Source organism: Hylobates moloch, unplaced genomic scaffold, assembly GCF_009828535.3.
Source record: "Hylobates moloch isolate HMO894 unplaced genomic scaffold, HMol_V3 SCAFFOLD_1, whole genome shotgun sequence".
NCBI lineage: Eukaryota > Metazoa > Chordata > Mammalia > Primates > Hylobatidae > Hylobates > Hylobates moloch.
The window spans coordinates 218643696-218670011 of NW_026652276.1; the positions used below are offsets into that span (position 1 = coordinate 218643696).

At 39.5% G+C, this 26316-nt stretch overlaps 1 protein-coding gene across 3 annotated transcripts in view; it reads right to left on the reverse strand.

Moving 5' to 3' along the window:
* DGKI (diacylglycerol kinase iota) overlaps window positions 1–26316 on the reverse strand; it is a 475885-nt gene that overhangs the window by 235885 nt on the left and 213684 nt on the right. For all 3 annotated transcript variants that reach the window (XM_032761874.2, XM_058427069.1, XM_058427074.1), the window contains exons 7-10: window positions 15292–15363; window positions 11046–11162; window positions 799–873; window positions 227–325 (exon numbers count right to left, since the gene is read on the reverse strand). In XM_032761874.2, the coding sequence (XP_032617765.1) occupies window positions 227–325; window positions 799–873; window positions 11046–11162; window positions 15292–15363 (363 nt within the window). The remainder of the gene's footprint in view (window positions 1–226; window positions 326–798; window positions 874–11045; window positions 11163–15291; window positions 15364–26316) is intronic.

A 26316-nucleotide genomic window follows, 5' to 3' on the forward strand; every position in this document is an offset into this window, starting at 1 on the left:
TCTGTTATAGTCTTATATGGAAGCAGACAGATAAATTATAGAACATCTAGGTTTTGCCCAGCCCTGTAATGTATAAAGCTATCAGAGAAACAATAAGCTTGTTCCTGAAAAACCAGTGTCTTCCAAAGCTTGGGATCCTAGTGGTACTATTTCAACTGGCAGTGAGAGTTGTGTCTTCAAGAAATTATCAACACTTCTAAGTTAAAAATCATGAAAAATTACTCACCTGGTTGCCTCCACTCTTGGGATTCACAAATACAAGCAAGGGTTTCATGAGAGGAGAAGAGATGGGTTTTATCACAAAAGGACGACCTTTGTTTTCCTGCTGAAAGAAGCAATCAGCACTGTTAGGATACACATCCATGGCTTGAAAGGCAACCCCAGGGCGAGGGAGGTGGAAAACCACCACCACCACTACCACCCCAATAATACATTTTGTTTCCCAGGGCTGACTCTTAACACAACTTCCACGTGAGGCTTGGAAGAAAGTGTCTCAAGTTATCATTTGCTCCAGAGAATTAAGCCAGGCTTTTTATTTTACTCTGTAAACTCCAAATATTCCAGAAATATTAGCTTTGATCTTCATCATCATCATCTTGGGGATAACATTTCCAGGCAAGCGCAGAGGTTAGTTTTGAGCATTTGTTTTTTTTAAAGAACAGAAAGAATTCTGTTGTGGTTAGAGTGTAGTGAGGAGAAAGCAGTGGTAGAAGATAGATTAGAAAAATCAACTTGACCAGATCTCATAGGACAGAGTAGACTATAGAAAGAAAGTGGAAATTCCTCTGAAACACTTACTTCCATCCCTCTTTTACTGGCTTTTCTTTTAAAGCTTGTTCTCTTCTTCTTCCGATTTGAAGCCTTCAGGGAGTTCTGTCGGGAGAGAGAGAAACACCTGAGCTCAGAGGCAGCCAGCCCAGGAGCTTTCCCATGCAGAACCAAGTAGAAGATGACGGCAGCGCATGCTGTTCCACTGCATGCTTCTCATGCTTTCACACTTCCAAGCCACTGTTCATGGGTAAGCCACAGACAGAAATCAGTCGAGTGCTTCAGAGTAAGCGACTGACTCTCCACCACACGGAGAGGCAGGGAGTAAGAACCCCAGAGGCTCTCATGGACTCACATAACAACACATGTTATACCTGCCAACCCTCCCAGTAAAAATGGAAGAATCCCAAATTCTCTGAGGGGCTCCAGTCTCCCGCCCAACCAGGTTCGTCTCCCGCCCAACCAAGTTCAAGTTCATCTCCTCGTATGGAGATCACCTATGTGGAAATGTAAAAAAGGAGGCCATTTTTCATGTTTTTATTTTTCTTTTTTGTTTTTTTTTTCTTAGTTTACTCTTTTGGTAATGATCTTTTCTAGTAATAGTCATAAAATGACTCTTGACCCTACTCGAAATTTGTGATCCAACTGTCCTATCAGTTGTCTGACTTGTAAAATGCAAAGATAATACTCACCTTAAATCACTATGACAGTGGGATGGAAGTCATTGTTCTTTCTTTCTCTGTCTAAAGACCTAATGGTTTAAAAAGTTTTCCCTCCCCTGGTTGCCTTCATTTTTTTCTTCTTATAAAAGTGCCTTAAACTTGTTGAAATACAGTGACCCCCAAATTTACTTTCCTTGTCTTTCTCTTTCTAGAAATTTTATAGAACACAATATTGTGATTACTTCAACTAACCATTTTCTCTTAATATTTGACATAGATGCTTTGAGAAGAACCTGTCATAGGGATCAGTCACAACCCACTGATTAAAGACAAGATAAAAACAGATTTAATTAGTGGAGAGTCAATGATTAATTAGACTGCTATCTTTAAAAGGCAAGATATTACTGACCATATAATAGATGTTTAACAAAGGGTTGACAGCAAGAAATGCAGAATTCTTCAATTAAAAGTTTATATAAGTATATATGCATGCATTGTTCGAGTAAAGTTGTCAAACAGCCTCAAGAAATGCAAATGTCTATTCTTCTACTTTTTAATGTATTCTTTTTTCTTTGAGCATTCAAAATAATCTTTAGTATAAAGTACATATACTAAGTCATCCAAATTAGTAAGCTCCTATTTAGCTTTTATTTTCCTTTGACTTGGATTTGGGAAAAACAATAAGTTGATATATGACCTGTGTTCACCAGGGATGAGGGAAATTTTCAAGAACTACCATCTGCCCCAAGGTTTTCTTTCTCATCAGATTAAAAGATCTCAGGATCTCAGAGTCACACCAGGAAAAGAGGGAGTGGGGAGCTCATGGGTGCTCTAGACCCCAGGTCATTCCTCATCACTCACTGTTGACTATACTTCCCCCTGAAAATAGATCTTCAAGTTTCCAAACTCTCAGTTAAATGGGTCTTTAATCATGTCCCTCACTGAGGAATATTTTGCATTATGAAAGTATTTGCTATATTTTGATAGATTTCTGTTTGTTTAAAAGGGAAGAAAAGTGATTTGGAATCATTAATCATTTAATCAGCCAAATGATCTAAGAAGAATGCTAGAAACCACGAGGCTGGCAGGAGCAGCATGTATTTGGTGTCAATTAACAATGCTCGAAATGCTTCTCAACCATCTCTACACATTGGCATCACCCAGAGAGTTTTGAAAAATGCTCATGCCTGGGCCCCATCAACTATTCTTTCATCTGTTTGGGGTAAAGCCCAGGCAAGGATACTTTTTAAAAGTTTACCAGGCAACTCTATCACAGAGTGATGGCAGTAGAAACAGGAAAGTGAGGAGACACATAGATTGTGTTAAGCAGAAGATGAACAGAGACAGGAATGTATGTCCAGTATGGACTCTGAATCTCCCGTTATGAGATCAGTGACCTTGGCCGAGTCAGTCAAACTTCTGAAATAACAGTTTCTTAATTTTAAAATGATGGTGACACTATCCACCTCACGGGACCGTTATGAAGTTATAACCAGCAAAGGTATGTGAAGCAGTTAGCTGGGTATCCATCCCACCATAAGCACTTCAGTAGATGTTAGCTCATTCTAAATAATGCCTCATTCTCAGCTGTGTGTCCCCAGCACCGAGCAGAAATTCCTGGCACATAGTGTACACTCGAATCATTGTTGAAATAATGAATACATATTCCTATAATTCACAGCATTTACTGAGCCTCTCCTGATTTGGGAAAGGATCCTTGGGAAGTGAATGCTTGCCTCCTAACTTATTTGTAGTTTTAATTCATTTACTGCCCAGAGTAATGCCAGACACCAAGTGCTTGCAGGAACATGCTACGGACCTGGGTCCTTGACAGGATATCAGCAATTCAACTCCAAGAGACAGGTCTAACGCATCAGGCTAAGATTCTTTCCTAAACTTGTCTGATCATAGAACTCACAGTATTTCAGGTGATTTTGATGATCAAGCACGTATGGGGAGCACAGAGTTGGAAAAACACATTAAAGTAAGGCTTGATGTCTGAAAACAGAGCAGGCAAAGAACTTAATTCTTACAGGGAAGAGACACACAAAACGGGCTTTTTTTTTTTTTTTTTTTTTAACACAGAGGGAGCAAATACAAGTGCTTCTAGCCTCACCAAACCAAATGCATCTGAGGCCTTCTTCACTTCACAGAACAAGAACAGGGCAGAGACCAAGCACAGTGGTTGACTTACAGTACCTGGGCGCATCTATGTGAGCTCTGAGTAAGCTTACAGCCCTACGGATAGTCAAACACAAAAGATAAATAGTAGGAATTTCACAGCACACCTCAAAATCCCATGGCTCCCTTCTATTTTTGTATAAATACGTATCTCCATTTTGTATAAATATGTATCTATCTCTATCTCTAGGAACAGATGGGTGTGAAGGCAGATTTTGTATATGTTTTGACCATGATGAAATAAATCACCTACTCTTGATAATCTACAGGATCGCTTATCCTGCCTGGGTCAGTGTTGTTGAGAGAGTTAAACAAAAGAGCACACTTTTCGAGAATGTTAAAATTATGTCAAGAAGTTACTGTGTAGAATTGTTGGTGATATATGCAAGAAACCTTTAACACTTGTCCTATGTTCCAAAACAAAGCATCTCTATTATATCAAGGGCAGCTAACTTGGTGATAAAAGCATTCGCTTTGCAAGATCAACACTAAAAACACAGTGAAATGCTGTACCCTCACTTGGATTTTTGCATTCTTCTGATTCCAACAGTAGTCACCCCCTAGACATTCTGTGCCTGCTCTTTTGTTAAAGACCTAAATAAAAAGGCTTTTTGTTTTCCTGTACTTCATACTAGGATAATTTTACCTTGTCACAGAAATAATCCTATCAATAAAATCCTGATCATACTTATGACTCCTTGCTGGGCTATTAAGAAATACTTATGAGTAAATCACTCAACTGTGACTGAAACTTAACTACCTCTTATTAGTCTTCAGGGATTTTTCCAGGTTATAAGATCACAAATGACTGGTTATAATAACAGATCTCAAGAGAAGAGATCTGTTATCTCTTCTTTGTCATCCTAAATAAAGTCTTCCCCCCCCCATCATATACTGGACAAAACTCTGGTAGACAGTAGGAGAGAGAGTAATAGACTTTGTCTATTAAAGTGCATTCTTACTCTGCTGTGCTCCCATTGTGCCAGGGAACAAAGGCTGCTCTGAGGATGGGCAGGCAGAAGGATAAAGAAAACTTATTCCAAAAGTTACAGACAGGGTCCCAACAGCTCCAACCAGGCCTATTTGACTAAATCACAAGTACTAATGAAGCTTTAGAATTCACCAAAGGAAATGGTTCGGGCAATTTTGAGGCTAATTTACAGGATATTATCGGTCCTTGCACAAAATTAGCTATTACATTTCATGGGTTCCCAGTATTTTAAGAAGATTATCTAACCAGAAGAGATAAACCAAAAAAAGGGGGACTATTATGAAGAAAGCTCATACAGGACTATGAAGAAATGAATGCAGCATTGTTTATAGGTAGAACATTAGAAACAATATAAATATCCACCAGTAGGCAGATGGATCAATAAACTGGGATATATCCACAGCATGGGATACATACAGCAATTTAAAAAATGAGTTAAGTCTACATATAGTAACACAGACTTTTCCCCAGAATCTTTTTTTACTAAGAAAGGCAAGTTTTAAAGCATTATGTGAAGAATGATTTATTAAAAACACACACCCTTACACTTGAAGTGGTTCTGTGGGTGCATTTACATGCATGGAAATGCACAGTAAAAACTCTGCATAGATCATAGGAAGAGACAGGGGAGATGCTTATCATTTTAAATGTTGGTGAAAGGAGACTCTCTTATCTGAGATGTTTAATTTTTACAGGGAGCATATTTATGTATTACTCATGTTACTACAAACTAAACAATAAAAGATTGAGCACTATCATTCTTTCAAAGAAACAAGCTTGTTCCCACTCAGTACTATGAAGTCACAACAGGCTATATTAAGGAAAGAGAATGGAGGATCCATTTTATATTCTTTTTAGAAGATAAGAGAAGCCCAGTGAGATTCATAAGAAAGTGACAGTTTGGAAAATTTAGGGGACCAAGTGCAAAATATTTTTTCAAATGGTGTCATCTCATGATACATAAGTTCTTTGAAAGCTTTCTCAACTGTGGTCTTCTACAACTTGACCCCACAGAAAATTCACATAAGTCTCAATCCACCAGCTCCAAGTATATGCACTGGTATTTGAACATCTTTAGCTTGCCCGTCCAATCAAAATATTGTCTAGTAATATTTTCAGTCCAAAAGAGAAACACTGACATTTGTAACTTTAAATATAACTTGGACTTCAAATATATCAACAGATCCAGGCTTGATTCTTAAATTTGGGGTTTTCATTTGAATTATTTAAAATCATCTATCTTCCATTATCTTTTTATTTCTACAAAATAATTTCTTCATCTCTCTAAATAATGAGGTGATGAAACCCAGCAAATCACCCAAGCAGCCCTCACCTCCTTTAGCATCAAGGTTTCACACAGCTGCCAATTCCACAGTTGCTCGTGGAGTAAAAATGAAATATGCGGTTTAATTCCAACTCTTTATAAACCATGTCTCCTGACCATAATACGCTCAAACAGATTTCCTTTACTCCTCCTTTCTAGAGTCATTTGTTTAGACACAAATATCCCAAATAAAGCTGACTTTATTTAAAGATCCATCTTAACTGTTCTCAGCAAGTTCTATCAACTTTTACTGTCCTTCTCAGCCCTTATTTCACTGACACTGCCTACATCCTTTAAGGCCAACTACAAATGGCATATTTTCCATTTAGCCTACCCTGATACCCACGACCGAAAATGCTCCGTACTGCTTCATATTCACACTGTGTTTATACATCTTAGGTAGCACTGACCAACCTCCACCTTGGATAGATAGGCCACCTTGGATGCTGACCATGGCTGATTCAACCAACCTGTTTGGCCTCTTCCTCTCACCATCCTTTGTGTGTTTCTCCCAAAGATGCATACTGACCAAAAAGTAAACCTTCCTAGATAATAGGAGGCACTCTTTTATTAAGGATTTACACACAGCTGAATTTCTCTTTTAAAATCCACAAACACTCTGCCCAGTGACTTAGATAGTTCTAGCTATATTCCCCACTATTGAGTATACTCTTTGTGGAAATGGATCATGGTGGATTCATCTTTGGACCTCCTACTGTATACAACAGCATCTCTGAATGTACTTAAATAAACATGAACTGAATTCAATTAAGAACATCTTCTCTATTATTTATTTTGAAGCAGTATGATAGAATATAGAAACATATACATATAGGTGTATGTGTGTGTGTGTGTGTGTGTGTGTGTGTGTATCCTCAAATTTGGAAAATCATTTTACTCTGCTATTCTCCACCTACCTTCCAAATTTTCCGTTAGTCACTTCCCAATATCTTAAATCAAATCTCTAATATGTCGACCTCCAAATCATGGCTAAAACTTGCCACCCATGATCTACACACTACAAACTATAGTTTTTACTGTCATCTATGAACAGATCACAGACACAATGACTTTTCTCCTTGTTTTCTTCCTCATGGTTTTTTTATGTCTATAGAATTTAACATTGGTGTCAGAAGAGTTTCAATAGAAGAGTTTAATTGTTCAGTATTACAGAAATTAGTTAAGTGGCTACAGCAAGGTTATTATGAGCCCAGGTAGTATTGGCTCAAAAGTCAGAAAGCTCTTAACCACTGCTGCATTGTCCCCAAAGCTCACCATACATCAGCTTTTAAATAGACTATGGTTCATTGGCTAACTTGCTTGATGGCTTTGAAGCCCACAAAAGGAAAGACTACTAAAATTGTAAAAACATCTGATTCAGCAAGGCTGGCTACAGAAAGACAGTGAGGCAGTATGGCATACCAATAAGAGCTTGTGTTTCAGAATCAAAATTCCTGGGTCCAAGTCCCATCTCAAACTATTTAATAACTATATGACCCTGGGTAATTTATTTGACTTCTCTGTGCCTCACAATCCTCAGATATAGAGTGAGAATCACAGGATACCTGCTCATAGGGTACTATGATGATAAAATAAGATACTGAATGTAAAATACTGAAAACTTTCCTAACACATATAAATGTTAGCTCTTCTTAGTACTATTATTATTACATTGTCCTGAATCATAGACGGCAATAAAAAGGTACATGTTGAATAATGAATTTGGACTTTGCATCCAGACTGTGAGCTATAAATTACATATCCCATTAAAAGTAACAAAGACTCTAGAGAAAGGCTGATTCCAAGTACGGACAGGAAATGCATTAAATGATCCTGGGACATGGTATTGTTCCTAAAACCAAGGAAGCTCTCAAAACCTCATGGCTCATAACAAATGGAGACAGACACCAGAAGAGGTTCCAACTGGTTGGAGATGAAACAATATGAACATAAGAAGAAGAATGATGACAATGTATTGAAAAGCACATAATACATAAAAACATAATTAAGTAATTTCATAATGATACTCTCCCAAAAAACAACCACTACTACATCCTATAAGGGTTGCTAAGGCATCAGCTTATTATTCTGAAAACTTACAAATAAAGGCAAATACTCAAACGTTTGTCATGTATTTGTTGGGATGAAGGAAAGGTCTCTTTTCTAAAAATCATAGCTAAGAAGAGTGAAAATTGGAAAACGACTTCTTGGCAACCCCTAATGCAATAATAGACTTTGGCAAAACTCTTTGATACATAACAATAGATGACAAGCTGATGGTGAACTTTATGATAGATGGATTAGGATGACAGTTCCTGAACCCACTGATTGATCTTAGCATTACTGAGAGTGAAATGGCTGATATCCTCTTCCTGTAATGGCAATGTACTGCCAGTGTATCCCTTATACCAAAAAAAAAAATTAAACCTAAATATAATTGAGTCTCTGTGTCTAAATATTAGTTTACAAGAAATACGGGAAATAAGAGAAATAATTTGGAAACATGGTAAGAATCAGCTAAAATCAAAATATGGGAAATCCTATGGGTAAAGTGACCCAATTTCATCAACGGGTAAGTGGCCTGACAAATAATAGGGGGTACTGTTCTATACTAAGGGAAGCTTAAGAACTACGTCAACAAAAGGCAGTTGTGAACTTTGGATCCTGACTTGAAAAACAGTAAAAAAGATATATTTTAGACAATAGGAAAAAATTTTAAGGGATTATTAACATGACTGAGATAATGGCATTTGGGTTTTTTTTAATGCTATCTTTTACAGAAGCATAATGAAGTGTTTACAGACTAAGTGGTATGCTGTCTAATATTTGTTTTAAAATACTCTAGTTAAAGAAAAAGTAGGGGGATTCCACTTCCAGGAAGATGGGGTAGATGGGGTGAGGCCAGGAGGAAATGGATATGACTCCTGACAAGGGACCACCAGGGATCTTTGTGGGGATGGAATGTTCTGTATCTTGACTGAATCAAGGTCAATGTCCTGGTTGTGATTTTGTACTGTAATATCGCAAGATGTTACCATGAGGGGAAATTCTGGAAGGGTGCAAGTGATTCCTCTGTATTGCTTCTCACAGCTGCATGTGAATCTCAAAAGAAAAAACTAATTGATAAAACGAAAATATGAAGTAGCAGGAGACGCATGAAAAAGAATGGCAGGAAAGTTGATGGCTAGAAGATTCATTATAATCTTTCTCTTTCTTCATTTGCTTGAAAATTTCCGTAACAAAAAGGGTTTCTTAAGGTTTAGAAGAGTAAACTTTGCAATTTCTCTACAAACTGGTATTATCTCCTGATTTTCCTAACTAGTGTGTCTGCAGACTTCCAACTTTCCATACCACTAGGCTATTCTACACACTCTTGCTACTTGTTTCTTTCTAAAATACTATATATATATATATTTTTTTTAACTCTATCATTCCTTTGCTTAACTCTATCATTTAACTCTATCATTTTAACTCTATCATTCTTTTGCTTAAAGGAGCTCTGCTACTTCAGGATAAAGGTCACGGTTATAAAAAAAAAAAAAAAAATCCCTCCAGTCAGGCCTGAGCAATTGTGTGTTCATCTCCCACACACCCTCTGCACAAACCCTGCACTTCGGTCAAACTAGACTCACAGTTCCACGGATATAATTTTGGACACAGTACTCGGGCCTGTGTGCCATTCTCCTCCCTGCTACCCTCTCTCTACTCCACAGACCTAAATCTCACCCATTTTTGCAAAGCAAAACAAAACCCATCTTCTTCATGAAGCCCCCTCCCACTTCATAACAAGATTCTTAAGAGTAAGGATCATGTATTTTACCGCAATGCCTACTAGCCTTCCTTATACAATGGAGGTTTTCAATGGAAAGATGTGGATTTAACTGAATGAATGTTTAATGTAAAGCCTTGGAGAGATTACCAAATTTTAGAAAAAAAAATTTAAAAGTAGAAATGTTAAAGAGATATAAAAATAAAAACTGGAATTCAGTACACTTGAATTTCAAATAGCAATACTATATATAATTTGTTTTATCACCTTGGGTAACTCATTTAACATATCTTGGCATTTGATTCTAAAATATAAAATGAAGCACTAGGCTCCTCATTTTTTAATATGTAGACACTCTACTTGCCTCTGGAAAAAAATATCCCAAGGGCTTCCATAGACTATAATTTTATTCGTAAACATTACTCATCAACAGAGTCTAAACTTTATATAAAACACACAAAGCAAAACAGTATCCTTGATCCACCAGTTTTTAAATAAACCTGAGTCAATGAGAATGAATTACATGATGAGTCTGAAGACCACAGGAAGTAGGACTACCATATCATTTAAAGGTATTGCACTTGATAAGTCTTCCTACAGTACCTGCACCCTAAGGGAGGTACAGTCTCTCTTCCCATAGCATTAAAAATCTGCCATCCCATAAACTTGAAGCTAACTGTCAAGGATGTATAGTACAAAGGCAGAAACATTTTATTTCAAAGATTATGACCTTGTCAAGAAACCACTAAGGTTTCCCTGAATACTGAGGTGGATACTCACAAGGACAGGAAGTGCATTGGGGAGAACACAGAATGAGATTAGATATTAAGAGAATAAATTCTACTTTGCCTTAAGAAAAAAAAATGTTGCTCTCTAGGCAGGCCTGTGTATTCAGGAAGGTCACAATTCATGGTCTGCCTTCCAGGTTGGAAGTGGCAGGAATCAACCAAACCATGAAGCCTGCACAGTTTGCCCTCACATTGACCCTCTGGGAATGCCCAGGCTGGAAGAGAACAGAGTTGTATAAGCATCAGCTATACCCACCACTAGTACTCAATGAAACTTGGAAGAGCACCTATCAAAGAGAATATCATTAGCACATGAATGATGAGGTAACATTCCTGCTCTAGAACTTTGAATTCATTAGGATGGGGAGGCTGGTTCCATGAGAGAGCCCAACGTGGGAAAGAGATGGGCCAATGCGATGAACTGTGGAAGCTAAGCACAGGGCCTTGGGGATGAGTGAACAGAGGTCATAGGAACCCAAAGACTAGTCTGGGGAGAAAAGCACGAAGCAGCAGTTCATTTTTCTCTGCACTGGCCCAGCAGCACCAGAGTCCTGGCAGTTACCTGAGGTTTCTTCACCTTAATGATCCAAGTGGGCGGGACAATAACAGCAGCATGAGCCCCCAGGGAGCAGGGTTCTTCAATGTGATGCAGCATGAAGCAGGTCACCTTATTGTGAAACTGAAGAGAAAAATAAGCCCGTAAACAATTCTGGTCAAAGAGTAACGCTGCAGCAAGAAGGGATAAATATGTACACACACACACACACTCATTACATGCACAAAAATACATATGCATGCACACATGCACACATGGGCACACACTGAGGACTGAGGACATGCTTTCCTCATCACCACCCAGCCAGCCCCAGGAGCTTAGAGACCAGACTTCAAATTTATTCCAGTTTACAAACTTATAACATTGATAACAAGAAATCAGTCTGCAGGATGAAGCCTGCTAAAACTTTCTAATTGTTGCATGGAATATCTACTTATAAGTTTTAGAGTCTTGGAGGGTTCTGTTAATCCTGATTTTGCACAAAATGTTCACATACACTTCCCTTGACCTGTGCTAGCCATGGACTTCGTTGATTTAAGATAACGTTAAGAAGGAAATGAACAGGCAGAAAGGCAATGCCTACCACCTGCCTTTCCTTTTTCTATCATAGATATAAATCCTCCCAGGTTGTCTTTCCGGTTTAGAGAAGGCAGAAAAGAAGCATGATGTCTCTTCTACAGAGATGAAAATCCCAGAGGTAACAAAGTACAAAGAGATTGCTTCTGTTGGGTTTGTCTGGGACTACTAAAAAAAATACAATGACCCTATTACTCTGGGCAAATCTAAAGTGATTTTTGCTTTTATAAGGAAGTAAATGTAGGCTAACGATCATAACAATACCACAGTATTAGGGTCTTAACTGAATACCCCAACAGTGACACTCAGACTGGTGACCTTAGGCCAGTCAAGTTTTCAACCATCTTTTGTGTGACTATAAAGCGATAGTGATGTGTATTAACATTTATTTTTCTGAAAAAGAAAACTAAAATCAACATTATGCAATAATTATAGGCCTTAAATTTTAATCATAGTGATTTAATTTTTTTTTTTTTTTTTTGAGACGGAGTCTCGCTCCGTCGCCCAGGCTGGAGTGCAGTGGCGCGATCTCTGCTCACTGCAAGCTCGACCTCCCGGGTTCAGGCCATTCTCCTGCCTCAGCCTCCCGAATAGCTGGGACTACAGGCGCCTGCAACCACACCCGGCTAATTTTTTGTATTTTTAGTAGAGACGGGGTTTCACCGTGTTAGCCAGGATGGTCTCGATCTCCTGACCTTGTGATCTGCCCGCCTCAGCCTCTCAAAGTGCTGGGATTACAGGCGTGAGCCACTGCGCCCGGCCGTGATTTTAAAAATTTAACCTCAGTTTCTCCTTAGATTATACTTCACGTAACTATATAATTTATCATTTTAACTGGAACAATGTTAAAAGTAAAAAGTATCACTGATAATAATTACGTTGAAAACACAAACACAAATTAGGACCGTCTCCAAAAAAAACTGGCAAATATGTCCACCCTAATTACATAACATTAGAGAGGTTTTTGTTTTCTTATTTTTTTTTTTTTTTGAGATGGAGTCTCACTCTGTCGTCCAGGCTGGAGTGCAGTGACGCAATCTCGGCTCACTGCAAGCTCCGCCTCCTGGGTTCACGCCATTCTCCTGCCTCAGCTTCTCTGAGTAGCTGGGACTACAGGCGCCCGCCACCACGCCCGGCTAATTTTTTTGTATTTTTAGTAGAGACGTGGTTTCACCGTGGTCTCGATCTCCTGACCTCGTGATCCGCCCACGTCGGCCTCCCAAAGTGCTAGGATTACAAGCGTGAGCCACTGCGCCCGGCCGAGGTTTTTGTTTTCATTCCTACATGTCTTCAAGATCTGCTGTGATCCAGTGGCTAATTATTAATCAAGCAATTGTATATAAAATACTGATAAAATAATTAATAATTCTGCCTGCCACCAGTTATTTGTGATCTGCAAACAGATATACCAGATAAATATTAACATTTGAATACCTTCTTTAAAAATTGCTTTTTTTTTCTTGGCAATTCAGATAAACCCTCAAATGTATGACCACTGCATTTCTAAAACGTTAGGGATCGCAGAGACTGCCTATGTGAAGTCTCTCAATGAATACTTGAGTCATCTCTACTCTAGAGACTCAGAGGTACGTCCAAGATTGCATGGTTTTTAAATGATGGAATCAAAACCCCAACCCTGGAAATCCAGGTCCCAAACCCCATATTCTTTCTCCTGTACCATAAAGGGTCACATATTTATTTGTTGTCTGACATCAAATATCCTAGAAAGGGTTCACCTGGACTGTGAAAACATATCAACCACTGTAATTTGTGTTCGAATCTTTTGTGTCTATTGTCCCTACAAAAATCACCTTCTACAATGTGCAAAACTGGGAAATTCAAAGATAGGTGGAACTGACCAAAGCTCTACCACAATGGTCAGGTGAAAGTTGTCCTTTGTAGTGATTCAGCTGGACTACAGATTAATAGAAAGAGAGCACACATGTTCATTGTAAAGTGATATTGAGTTTCCAAATTCATTGAATCTGGATAGACTATCTATCCAGGTGTATTCTATACACCACAGCCTGGTAGCTACACAGGGCAGGAGCAGATGCAGCCGATCTGAGCACACTGCTGTCCAGAAGGCTGCCTCACCAGTGGGGTCTCACCAGATTAGAAGAACCAGGAGCAAAGATAGCAGCACTGGGGACCCCAGGACCGCAAATGGAGATATTGCCTTGCTGGTACAATTTTATTCAATAACTAGGATGGCCTTATATTTGTGCGCACATTCTTGAACAGATGTGAAATGATTATTTGTGTAACAACTAACTGAAAGTAAAGGAAAACGCCAGGAATAAAAAATGTCACAGGATTGTGATGCAGCAACACTGAGCTTTCCAGACCACCGAGTCTCGATCTAGTGACAGCAGGTTCTTCTGACATGTAGGGGCTAGAGATATTATTAAGTTGAATTATATGGAACTGCCAAAATGTAAATGGTTTTGACCCACAAAGTGTCAATTTCTTATGTTTCAACTAAATGCGTCTGTTCCAGCCCCCTGGCCTGTGTGGCTAGTTTAACATGATGTAGTGGCAGGAGTTTTCTGCAAACCTTTAACCTCACCAAGACACCACAGCCTTTTCTTTGCAGGTACCCTGTGCAATGACGGGGTTATATATTCCAACTTATTCAAAAGAATAGGGAGATTGAGAAATTACAGCAGGCATCAGCAAACTTTTTCTATAAAGGCACAGGGAGTAAATATTTTAGGCTTATGGGACCATCCACCTCTGCTGCAATTACTCAACTCTGCCATTGTAGCATGAAAGTACCTATAGACAATACATAAACGAGAAAAACAGCCACAGACAATATATAAATAACTGGGTGTGGCTGCATTTCAATGAAATTTTATTTACAAAAATAGATGGCAGCCAGACTTGGCCTATGAGCTGTAGTCTGCCAACAGCTAGGTTAGACTATATGTTATCTGGTAAAAGAAAGAACAGGTACACAGGTACACATGTACAAACAAATAAGAAAATGTAGCATCTGGTACAGACAGAGGAATTACGCTCTAAATAAAGTGGGAGAAAAGGTAGATTGAAGAAAAATAAATAGGGACGTTACCATCAGATCCTAATGAATACATATGTTCAAATGTAAGAAAGAGCTACATTGCAGTGAGTGTACAGACAACATCCAAACCTAAAAAAGCATACAAGAACCACTCTTCTTATCCTCACACTTAGCCCCAAAATAAAAAGTCATGCACATTAAACATTAAAACCAGAAGAGCCAGGATTCCTGTCCACCTCTGTTGGAGGGACCTCTTATGTCATACGTTGCTTTGCTTCTAATTTGCACCTTCCTACCATAGGAGGAGTTCTCAACAATATAGAGGCACCGGGCGGAAAATGTGGTCTAGGAGTGAGAAGTCCTCAATTCTAGACCCAGTGTTAGAATTAGGGGAGGATTTTCTAGTCTTTGATCCCAAGCTTCAATCTATATAAAACAGAGAAGTTAATTTATCTCTCTAGTGTATCCCAGCTCATCTATGCTATTGTTCTATAGTTTCAGTCTGTCTTTCTTCCTCCAAGGAGCCTATATGAGAAAAGCAATACATTAAATTAGGAATGCCTTCTACTTCCAGGGAGGAACTCAAATAATGACATAAATGTATTTCGACAAAACATGAGCCCACATTGCTTTATTTCATCCCAAACTTACCGCCTGCTTGCACCAGGAACAGCTGATAGCCACAATCTCTTTACTGTGGAAGGAGAACTTTTGCTGGAAGCCCTGGGATATTAGGACAAGAGACAGATAATTTAAAACCACCTCAGTCACAGCACACATTTGCCCTCCTGAAGTGCAATGATGTGAATAAGGCCAGAACTGTCACCCCATCACTGGAGGTAAGTAGCATTGCAAAGGCCACATTGAGCACCACACTCTCCACTTTCTGCCTGCAATGATTTTCTAATCCTGAAGCATTTCAAGTGAGAGACAGAGGAGGTGCTGGTATTTCCTAGACCACCTACTACTCAAAGTCAGCCACACAAAAAGAGCTTTTTGAAAAAATAAATGTTGTTCTGACATATTTTTATTATAACCAAAGGAAAAGCCACCATTGGTTCACATGGTCCTGTATAACAATAATTCATCTCAGAGGCTCTATACAACTTTAGCATCCGAGAACCCAGAGAAAAATGAAATGAAATATCAGAGAGACAATAACTGGATCTCTGGGTCTGGGAGAAGTCCAAGGGTGTAGTAGTAAATTCAGACACTTTCATAAGCCCCTTGAGACGTCTCCACTCAAAACAAGCAGCTTTTAATTTTTATTCTTTACCAGGAATGTCTCCACTCAAAACAAGCAGCTTTTAATTTTTATTCTTTACCAGGAAGCAATGATGAAATCAGTGAAATGGTAAACCCAATCCTCTTAAAGGAACAAACTGAATTACTTTTCCATCCAGAACAGAAGAGGTGATTTTCGGCTGCTGCTGTCCCCAAATAATGGCCAGAGAGAAGTATGTAGTATTGCACAAAGAATTTTTTTAGCCTTCTCAAAGCTCATCCATTTCCCTCTGCCTGTGAAATCTAAACCCAAATAAGAAATTCAAAGCCACAATAAAAAATGTTGAAACAGAGTTTTTGTAAGGTAATCAAAAGAAAACAGAAAGATGTGATAGGCAGGAAAGCTATTCAAGGCACTGGCTAAGTCAGTCTAGCTTAACGTGTACAGACAATTTTAAGCTGAAAATCAATTACCACATTATTAAATGATGTCCCAATGGCATTTTTCAGTGCCCATAATCCCTGCCTATCTGCAGTACTTTATATACTACCGAGCATTTCCTCCTTTTGAACCTCTCTCATTTCTGTTTTGTTTTTTTTTTTGAGACGGGGTCTTGCTCTGTTGCCCAGGCTGAAGTGCAGTGGCGCGATCTCGGCTCACTGCAAGCTCCGCCTCCTGGGTTCACACCATTCTCCTGCCTCAGCCTCCCGAGTAGCTGGGACCACAGGCGCCTGCCACCACGCCTGGCTAATTTTTTGTATTTTTAGTAGAGACGGGGTTTCACCGTGTTAGCCAGGATGGTCTCAATCTCCTGACCTCGTGATCCGTCCGCCTCAGCCTCCCAAAGCGCTGGGATTACAGGCATGAGCCACCTCGCCCAGCCTTCTTTCCTCTCTTGACTTCCTAATACACTGTCCCAGTTCTTTTCTACCTCTCCAGTCTTCAGTATGTGGACAGACGACCAGGACTGGTTTCACTACTTTTGCTCCAACCTCAACTACCACTTCCAGAGACATGACCTTAATGTCAGACTCCCCTGGATTTTGAAAAATGTATCCATCAATACCTCCTTCTCAAAAACCTAAGCGGTATTTTCACTCCCTGTGCAGAAAAGAGTTAACGTAGCAAGTCAGACTCCTTAAAAAGGCTGCTTGCAGCTGGGTGTGGTGGCTCACACCTGTAATCCCAGCACTTTGGGAGGCTGAGGCAAGCAGATTGCCTGAGGTCAGGAGTTCAAGACCAGCCTGACCAACATGGGGAAACCCCGTCTCTACTAAAAATAGAAAAGTTAGCTGGGCTTGGTGGCAGGCACCTGTAATCCCAGCTACTTGGGAGGGCTGACTCAGGAGAATTGCTTGAACCCAAGAGTCGGAAGTGGCAGTGAGCCGAAATCGTGCTACGGCCCTCCAGCCTGGGGGACAGAGCAAGACTCCATCTCAAAAAAAAAGTAATAAAATAAAAAATTTTAAAAAAATAAAGAAAGGCTGCTTGGAAGGTTGGCCCTTGGTTGGCATCTGGGAACCCGGATTGCAGGAGGGTTGACAGCACAGTTAAGAGTGTCTCATTGGGCCTAAACTGTTTGCACAGGCTGGGCATGGAGGCTCACGCCTGTAATTCCAGCAATTTGGGATGCTGAGGGAGGCAGATTGCTTGAGCCCAGGAGTTTGTGACCAGCCTAGGCAACACAGTAAGACCTTGTCTCTACATTAAAATTTAAAAAAAAAAAAAAAAAGAAAAGAAACTTTTTGCACAAACAATGTAGTTTTTGCTGAATATCTGCTGTCCTTCTGGAAGTCTGGAATTTTATTATGTGCAATGCAGAGACCTGCATACCCAACCCTTTGGCCCACTAGACTCTGTGTCCTCTTGTAAGCTGTTCTGTTTAGGCAGTTGCAACTCATGTGATTATGTGAAAAGTGCTTATGTGAAAAGGCCTCAATAAAAACCCTGGACACTGAGTCCAATATTCCTTCCACATGTGTTTCACAGTACTTTGCTGGAGGAATTAGGCACATCCTGTGTGACTCTCCTGGGAGAGGACTCTTGGAAGCTTGTGCCTGGCCTCCTCCAGACTTTGTGCCATGAGCCCTTCCCTTTGTTGATTTTACTTTGTATCCTTGTGTTGTAATAAACTATAGATGTTAGCACTATACACTGAGTCCTGTGAGTCCTCCTAGTGAATCACTGAACCTGGGGTGGTCTTGAGGACCCCTGATATGCTCCTCTTCTCCCAGATAAGGACTCTTGCTATTTCTTCTTCTGTCAATGACAGTATCTTTTCCCAAGAAAAAAAAAAGTGCTTCTGACACACACACACACACACACACACACACACACACACGAACTTAAGCACTGCAGTTTGATGTCCATGTGTTTACTACTACAGGGCCAGCAACAGCCCCCACAGTCCCCAACACCTGAGAGTTGCAACTGCCTAAACAGAACAGCTTGCAAGAGGACACAGAATCTAGTGGGCCAAAGGGTTAGGTATGCAGGTCTTTTCAAAGATGATACTAAACTGTTCAATATGAAATAAGATGGCACCAAAACTGCAGAAATGACTTCACATTGCAGCCATTTGAAAAGTTCTTCATCATCCCCCAATCCATTTTTCAGGGAGCAAAAAAAAGGCTACAGCGACACTTTGTGGCTACTGTGTGAAGAAAGAAAAGAACAGCAGAAGCTGGGGTGAGACCCGAGTGCCTCTGTCCAGCCCGGTATCATGCTCTGCTGAGGGTCACCTCCCATCTGGATTTTTGCTCCATTTTCTAACTTGTCCCTCCACTGATAGTCTGTTTCTCCCTTTATTCCTCACTCTATCCTAGGCACTGCCACCAGGTGAAATGATGCTTTCTAAGTTTCTGCCTCCCATTCAAAATACTTGAATGACACTTCTTTCCTTACAGATTAACAGAAGAAGCTCTTCATGCAGGTGTTCAGGGCCATCCATAATCTTCCCATCAATTTTCTGACATCTATCTTCCACTCCTTTGCATTATAAATTCCTGTCCATAGTGAGACAGGTCTACTCACATCCACAATATGTTTTATTCTTTTATAGTTCTATTTATTTATTTATTTTTGGCTGTTTCTTCACTCCCAACATACCATCTAGAAACCTACCCCCATTTCATATACAGTATCTAAATTTTGCTTCCGCTAAAAAATCTATGAGTCTTCCAAAGTCACCTCAACTCACTGTGATCTCTCCTTGTACAGGCTTGCCTTGCCTCGTACCTACCCTTGCCATTATAAATACCTGCCCTATGTGGCTGGTTATTTTGTGTGCACATGTATTATCTCTCCAATGGAACTGTAAGTTCTTCGAAGGCAGTCAGTCCTTGTATAGTTCTTAGCAACTTGGCACAGTTCTTTGAACATCATAGGCATGCCATGATATTTTCTGATTAATTGAACAAAAAGTTGCTGCTATTCTATCATGATCCAATTACAAACTTCATGCTGTCCAGACATTATAAGCCTTACCCAAGCCACCTGAAAATATGTTTCCTCACAGCATCCTTCCAGGCAAAAAAACTAACCCCTACAGACACTGCAAAGATGGTAGGATTCCAATGTTCATTTTTAAATCCACAATATTAAAATGAGGCATGGATAAAAATCAATACAGTAGAATTTGTGGCAAGACAGCAGTAGTAGCCACAACTAGAGGTCTGCTAAATGTTACGGTTTTAAATGTATCATTATAAGTCTTAAATGCAATCACCAGGCCACCATTCTCTCCACTTAGATATCAGATGGCTGTGCATCAAACAAAAGCTGAGGAGAGATGGCAAAGCTCAGAATCATTCTTGGATCTTCTTGTTGGCTGAGTGATCTTAGGCAAATCACTTAACTCTTCTAACTTTCTCTTTTATGTGAAAATGGGAATAATAATACAAACCTCTCCTATAACACTAAGTGGTTATAAGCATCAAATGAGGCCATGCATTTAAAACTCTTTATAACACTTTACTTACTTATGTATTTAATGTGTGTTTATATAAAGCTAAGGAGTGCTTTTATTGCCAAGACCTATGAACAAGAACCTCGTCCACCATCTCACTGAGAAAGCTTTCTGGTGTCTAATATGTGACTAAGTGATGCTCTACTCAATGATACAGGGTGAGTGTATCTAGCCCCACCTCGCTACTAAATATTAGCCCTCTGGTTTCTGGGAGAGAATAGATACAATACACTGTGGTACTAACAGCCAGACCGATACTAGAAACAAACAATAAGGCCAATCGCAATTGGGGCACTGGGCACTACACTTATGCAGTATTGTGGCAGGACCCCTGGCAATGAGCCTGGTGGTAATCAACTCTGTGCTTTGTTTTAGATTCTTGTCTGGCAGACTCACAGCAACCATAGCTTCGGGCTTATCATCTAACACAGAGACATAAATAGAAGCACACCACAGCCTTCATGGACCAAGTTCCCATTAAACCACCTGCTATAGGAAGACTCTGGCCAGGCTCTCAGCATGCCAAAATGAACCAGATTCCAAATTACTCATTTTTAAATGTTGGCCCAAATCTCTAATATGGTACTGACAGATGCCCTGACTGAAGTTCAACTGACCATGATTTTTAAGAGCTGTTTAGTTCAGTACTGTCAAAGAGGAAAATAGGGATGGGAGGCCAGATGCTTTGGATCCAACCGACTTCAGGATTAAAAATACCAAGAACATTGAGGAATAAGGTCTTTTTTTGTTCTTTGGAATTTTTCAATCAAATTGAGCCTTTGGAATAAAGTTTAAACCAGATTTATTCTGAGTACTAAAGTTTTGTTGCCTTCTGACTTCTTCTGCCATCTAGGGCAGGTACCAAATGGCACTCAGTTTTACAGCCTTGGCTGAAACCAGAAAAAAAGGGCTTGACTTAAAATAAGCTGAATTTATTTCATTATTTCTGTATTTAACTTTGTTTGGGGTGAGAGAATATTATGACCATAGGCTGATTCCCTATTTGATTTGATCCAACACAAGAGTTGATATTCCTCCTGCCTCTCCATATCCACTAGCGTGTCCAAGGCTCATAAAGTATTACAAAGGACAAACCCATGGAATTATAAAATAAGACTGACTCAATTTGCTTTCATTAATATTCATCTTAAAACACAGAACTCCAAACATTTCTACACAAATACTTCCTATGATTTTTGAAAAAAAAAAGTACTTTTACATATTTTATATTTCATCTCTAAAATGTTTATCGTATGTTTAATTAATGGCAAAGTTAAATTTCTAGCAAAATAAGACGAACATTTTAAAATGAAACTGTTGGACCACATATAAAGGCATCCCATGGGATAGCAATAACATAGTGATTTGGTACACACTAGTGTCAAGAAAATTTTTCCATTTTCACTTTGCTAGAAGACCTCAAACTGGTTGTGGTGTTTCAACGTAACCGCTTCCAACCCTCCGAAGTTGACAAACAACTGTGATGTTTGGGCATTCCACCAGTGGAAGCAGGTAAGTAACTGAGACCTTCACGCGACCCAGGTACAGACCCACACCAACCTAGCTGAAAACTCTTTTTTCGGTGATAAAAAATGGCATTTGTTTTAACCAACTATCTACTGACTTACGGACTATATCTGTCTTATCCAGAGTGTAGTCTTCAGTTTTTAACCAGCAAAACCCACCATAAAGCAACTCCCTAATATATACACAAATTATCGGCTTTTTCCTTCAACAAATTATTCAGCCCAGTTTTCCACTGATATGTGTACCCTTGCCTGGTAATGTGACTAATGTGAATCCTTGAAAATTAGGCTGGTTTGCTAATATGCCTTTTCCATAGTTTTCTCATAGTGTAAAAATGGTAGCATAATATTCTAGACTTTGCAAAACTAGGGTTTATTTACCCATAGAAACCTAAGTTATCTAAATTTCCTAAATTTTCTATACAAATTTTACTAGTCTTAAAATTGTTATAAATATTTAAGATCTTCAAAATGTAAACATATATATTCACCTATATTGGATTATAGTAAACAATGTCTTTACAATTTCTGACAGTGCTGCAAATTAGGTGAATCTAGATAGTTACTTTATTAGAATCATCTTTGAAAAATCTAAATGCTTGTCTCTTGGATTTAATTACAATATCTTTTATGGCATTAATGAAAGACCCTGAAAGTTTGTCAGTGCCCTTATTGTCTATAATATTTTCCTGTTCCAGGGGAATCAAGGATTTATGCCCATAGATTGACATTTTATTACCCCTCTGTATTCTAAATTCCTCCATTCTAATATTGTTGGTAATCACAATATATTATTAATCAAAGCCAATCACCCCCATCATCCTGAGAAAGGTTTTACTTTTTCCATTCATTTATCTGAAGGCTCCTGCTGCAAGCTATAGATCATTCAGTCTTCTGGGGAAAAACATCAAAAATTTAAGGCACAAGATTCTCAGTACAACTTAACAACTCTTACCACAAACGTGTCATGCTGTATGAAACAGCAAAGGCATAACTTCCATGATATCTTCATTTCAGAAGCAGATGCCTTCGTGAAGGTAGACAACTTAACCCAAGACCTTGGAATTGAGACAGATACCTATAACAATGGCAACTGATGTACATTTTAATTTACATTAACTATTTTTAGCTATAATATTTATATTTCGTATTGCTATGACTATCCTGATATTAGGACAAAAATATTTTTTTCAGATAGTTAGTGCTATATTCAATAAGGCCAAAATCATATATGAACCTTTACCTGTTGGGTTTATATCTTTGTCCTAGAACACCAGGAAGGTTTATTTTATGAAAGTATTATCTTAGTGAGGCAACTAGCTATCATTATGATAACGCCGATCCATGAAAATTAATTTCCGCCTCTGATTAACTCATAATAAATTTACCAATAAAAATTATTTTAATGCTAATAATATTCACAAAGCAGGGGGTTTTTTTGAAAAAAAAAAAAAGACTAGTTAAAATAGTTCAAATATTTTTGAAAGATAGGATTGATGTTAACAGAGTTACCAATGACAAATCAGTTAAGCCACCTAACATACAACCTTGGCAATGGTGTGACATTACAGGAAATAATTGTCTTTACTCTTTACCCTTAGCTCGTTGATTGCAGAAAATGCTCTTCTGCCGGTAGAATAATCTATACTTCCTTTTTGGGTAAACATAGACTATTTTGCTATACTAGCTCCCAGACAACTGAGAAGGAGACTTTAAAATTTCCGAGAATTACTCAGATTGTGCCCCTCCTTGCTTCATGAATTTATGTCAAGGTGACATTAGCATGTAATATATGCCTCAGAGGGAGAAAATAGTCTGCTCTCTAAAAATAGTTTTGACTTCACTTTGGGGTTTTACTACATCTACTCTTCCCAGTAGTATCTCAAACGATCTAATAATCTTTGCAGAGCAATGTGCGTGATCAGGGAAGGTGAAGAGGCTGCTAAGAGTGAAAAAAACTACATCTCAAAAGAACTAGCTGCAGGACCTAATCAATATGTACTAGCAGGAATGGGAGAGTGTGGGGGACCGGATCCTGAGGGTGAAGGATGAAAAAGGGCAGAACTTAGAGTTGGATAAAGGAGAATTTCCCATTGTGGGAGGACTCATCTATAACAGAGGATTTAACACATTATCAAGAACCCTAGAAGACAATGATAACACCAGGGTGGCTCTTGAAAACTTGAACAAAAAAAAATGACCCATGTTAAGTAAAGTAGAAATGCCTGAATTGCTGTGACAGAAGAAGAAGCAAACCAAATCTCAGAACTAGGCAGGCTAAAGCTGCTATATTAGATACAGCTGAAAAGCCCATCAGTTGACTATGATCTGCTAGAGGCCCAAAGGACACCCCATTTACCAAAGCAATAAGAAATGTGCTAGTGAGAAGAGCACCAACATTGTTGGGAAGTTCAGAGGTGGCTCTCCCTCGTAGGTTACCCCTGATGCTAGGAAACGCCTTACAGATTGGGCACTCTGACAGTAACTGGAATATAGAATTCTAAAATAATAGCACTAAACCATCAAAACAAAGTGGGTGCACTTATTGTAAGATTGAAGTTGCAGCCAAGGGGACTTGACCTAGAGAGCTATGGAAATGGTTAACATAGCATGACATCCCTACAAGAAAGATAATCAGATAAAAGAGATATTCCTCAATTAATAGAATCAGAAGACATCAAGAATGGATGATCAAGAGAGATGAAGGCAGATGTTGCAATAAAAAGTCATAATCTCTTGCTCTGTTTCTCGACCTAAGCCAGTTTTCAAAGACAGAATCCATTGATTGAAGGAGAGGGTAAGTCCCCAGGAGAAGAATCTTTCAACAACACAGCAAGAGTCTATGGTAACACTTTTCCGGTCTTTAACTAAAAGGACGTACATCCATTAACTTGGGTAGTTGTACACTGAGGAGAGAGAGAAATGTCCAAATATTCTAAAGACTAATGGACAAGTGTACAAGTTGACATGTATACCCTGGGTATGAAGCAGCACCAGGTATCTAATGGTCCCCTATTAAAATAAAGATACAGGCCGGGTGTGGTGGCTCACACCTGTAATCCCAGCATTTTGGGAGGCCGAGGCAGGCAGATCACGAGGTCAGGAGATCAAGACCATCCTGGCCAACATGGTGAAACCCCGTCTCTACTAAAAATACAAAAAAATTAGCCGGGCATGGTGGCACACACCTGTAGTCCCAGCTATTCAGGAGGCTGAGGCAGGAGAATTGCTTGAACCCGGGCAGCAGAGGCTGTAGTGAGCCAAGATCATGCCACTGCACTCCAGCCTGGGCGATAGAACAAGACTCTGTCTCAAATAAATAAATAAACAAACAAACAAACATGAGGCCCAGTTAAACAAACAAACAAAAAGCAGGAGTCCAGCTGGGCGCAGTGGCTCATGTCTGTAATCCCAGCACTTTGGGAGGCCGAGGTGAGCAGATCACCTGAAGCCGGGAGTTCAAGACCAGACTGACCGACATGGAGAAACCCTGTCACTACTAAAAATACAAAATTAGCCAGGCGTGGTGATGCATGCCCATAATCCCAGCTACTTGGGCCACTGAGGCAGGAGAATTGCTTGAACCCAGGAGGCAGAGGTTGCAGTGAGCCGAGATCACGCCATTGCACTCCAGCCTGGGCAACAAGAGCGAAACTCTTTCTCAAAAAAAAAAAAAAAGCAGGAGTCCTAGACCAGGGCTGGTTTTCAGAGAGTCTACTGGTTCCACAAATCCATCAGTATTAATTTCCCTTGTCCTCAATTGTGTAAGTGGAGTGAACAGACTTGGAAACTGGCACAACCCCAAGACTGGTTTCTTGGTCTGTTGTGTAAGAGGAAGCCCAAGGGAAAGCTTCAAACCATCCTTCTAGCCATAACTAAATCAAAATCAATGTCACATTCTTAAGAAGTAATAGGCACTAAATTTATATTAATTTTGAAAGCTCTGATGATGTTTACGTTTCCAAAATTATCTAAGTGCCACCCTTAAAGACTAAAGGAGGCAGGGGGCAGAGGTGGTGTACTCCAACCTGTCCCCATTTAATTCACCAGCTGAGATCCTTTAAAACCAAAGACTGGAGAATGGTGCCTGAATATCACAAATTCAACCCAGTATACTCTATTTGCAGCTGCTGTGCCAAATTTGGAATATTTCAGCCTTAAGTACATGACATGTGGCCACTGATTTGGCAAATGAATTTTTTCCATCCCTCTCTGAAAGGAGAATTCAAAACTATTTGCATGTGCTTTCAGGGTTAACAGTACATTTTTACAGTCATGTACCGGGGCTTTCAACTCTTCTGAATGTTATCCAGATATAATGTAAAGGAACCTGAACTGTGTGAACATTCTGTAGAACATCATTTGGTCCACCATATCAGTGGCATCACATTAAAGCAGATGAGCAAGAAGTGGGAGGTACATCGGAGGTCCTGGTGAGAAGGAAGGTGGGAGATAAGCCCTATGAAGAGTCAGGGGTCCCACATGTCAATGAAGCTTCTAGGGGTCAGTAGTCCAAGGTATGCTAGAATATCCTCTCCAATCTAAAGAAAAAATTATTGCATTTCATAATTTAAACCACCAAGAATGAAGCACAGCACTTTATTTGGCCTTTCTGGGTTCTGGAGGCAGCATATTCCACATTTAGGAATGTGATCCATTTATTGGATGACATTAAATGCTGCCAGCTTAGAATGGGGCCCAGAGCATGAAACAGTGCTGCAGCAGGTCCAGCCTGCAATGAAAGAATCCCTGTCGCTCCATGTGATTAGAAATTTAGAGAAGGAGAAAAGATGCCCTGTGATGTTTATAACAAGCACCAGTAGGAAAATCAACACAGACTCTAGGATTCTGAAACAAGGTTGTGCTATCTGCAAGAGGGAACTATTTCACAAATATTTTCTGGCAGGTTATTGTGCTCTGGTGGAGAAATATCTGTCCATGAATCATCAGGTGTCATG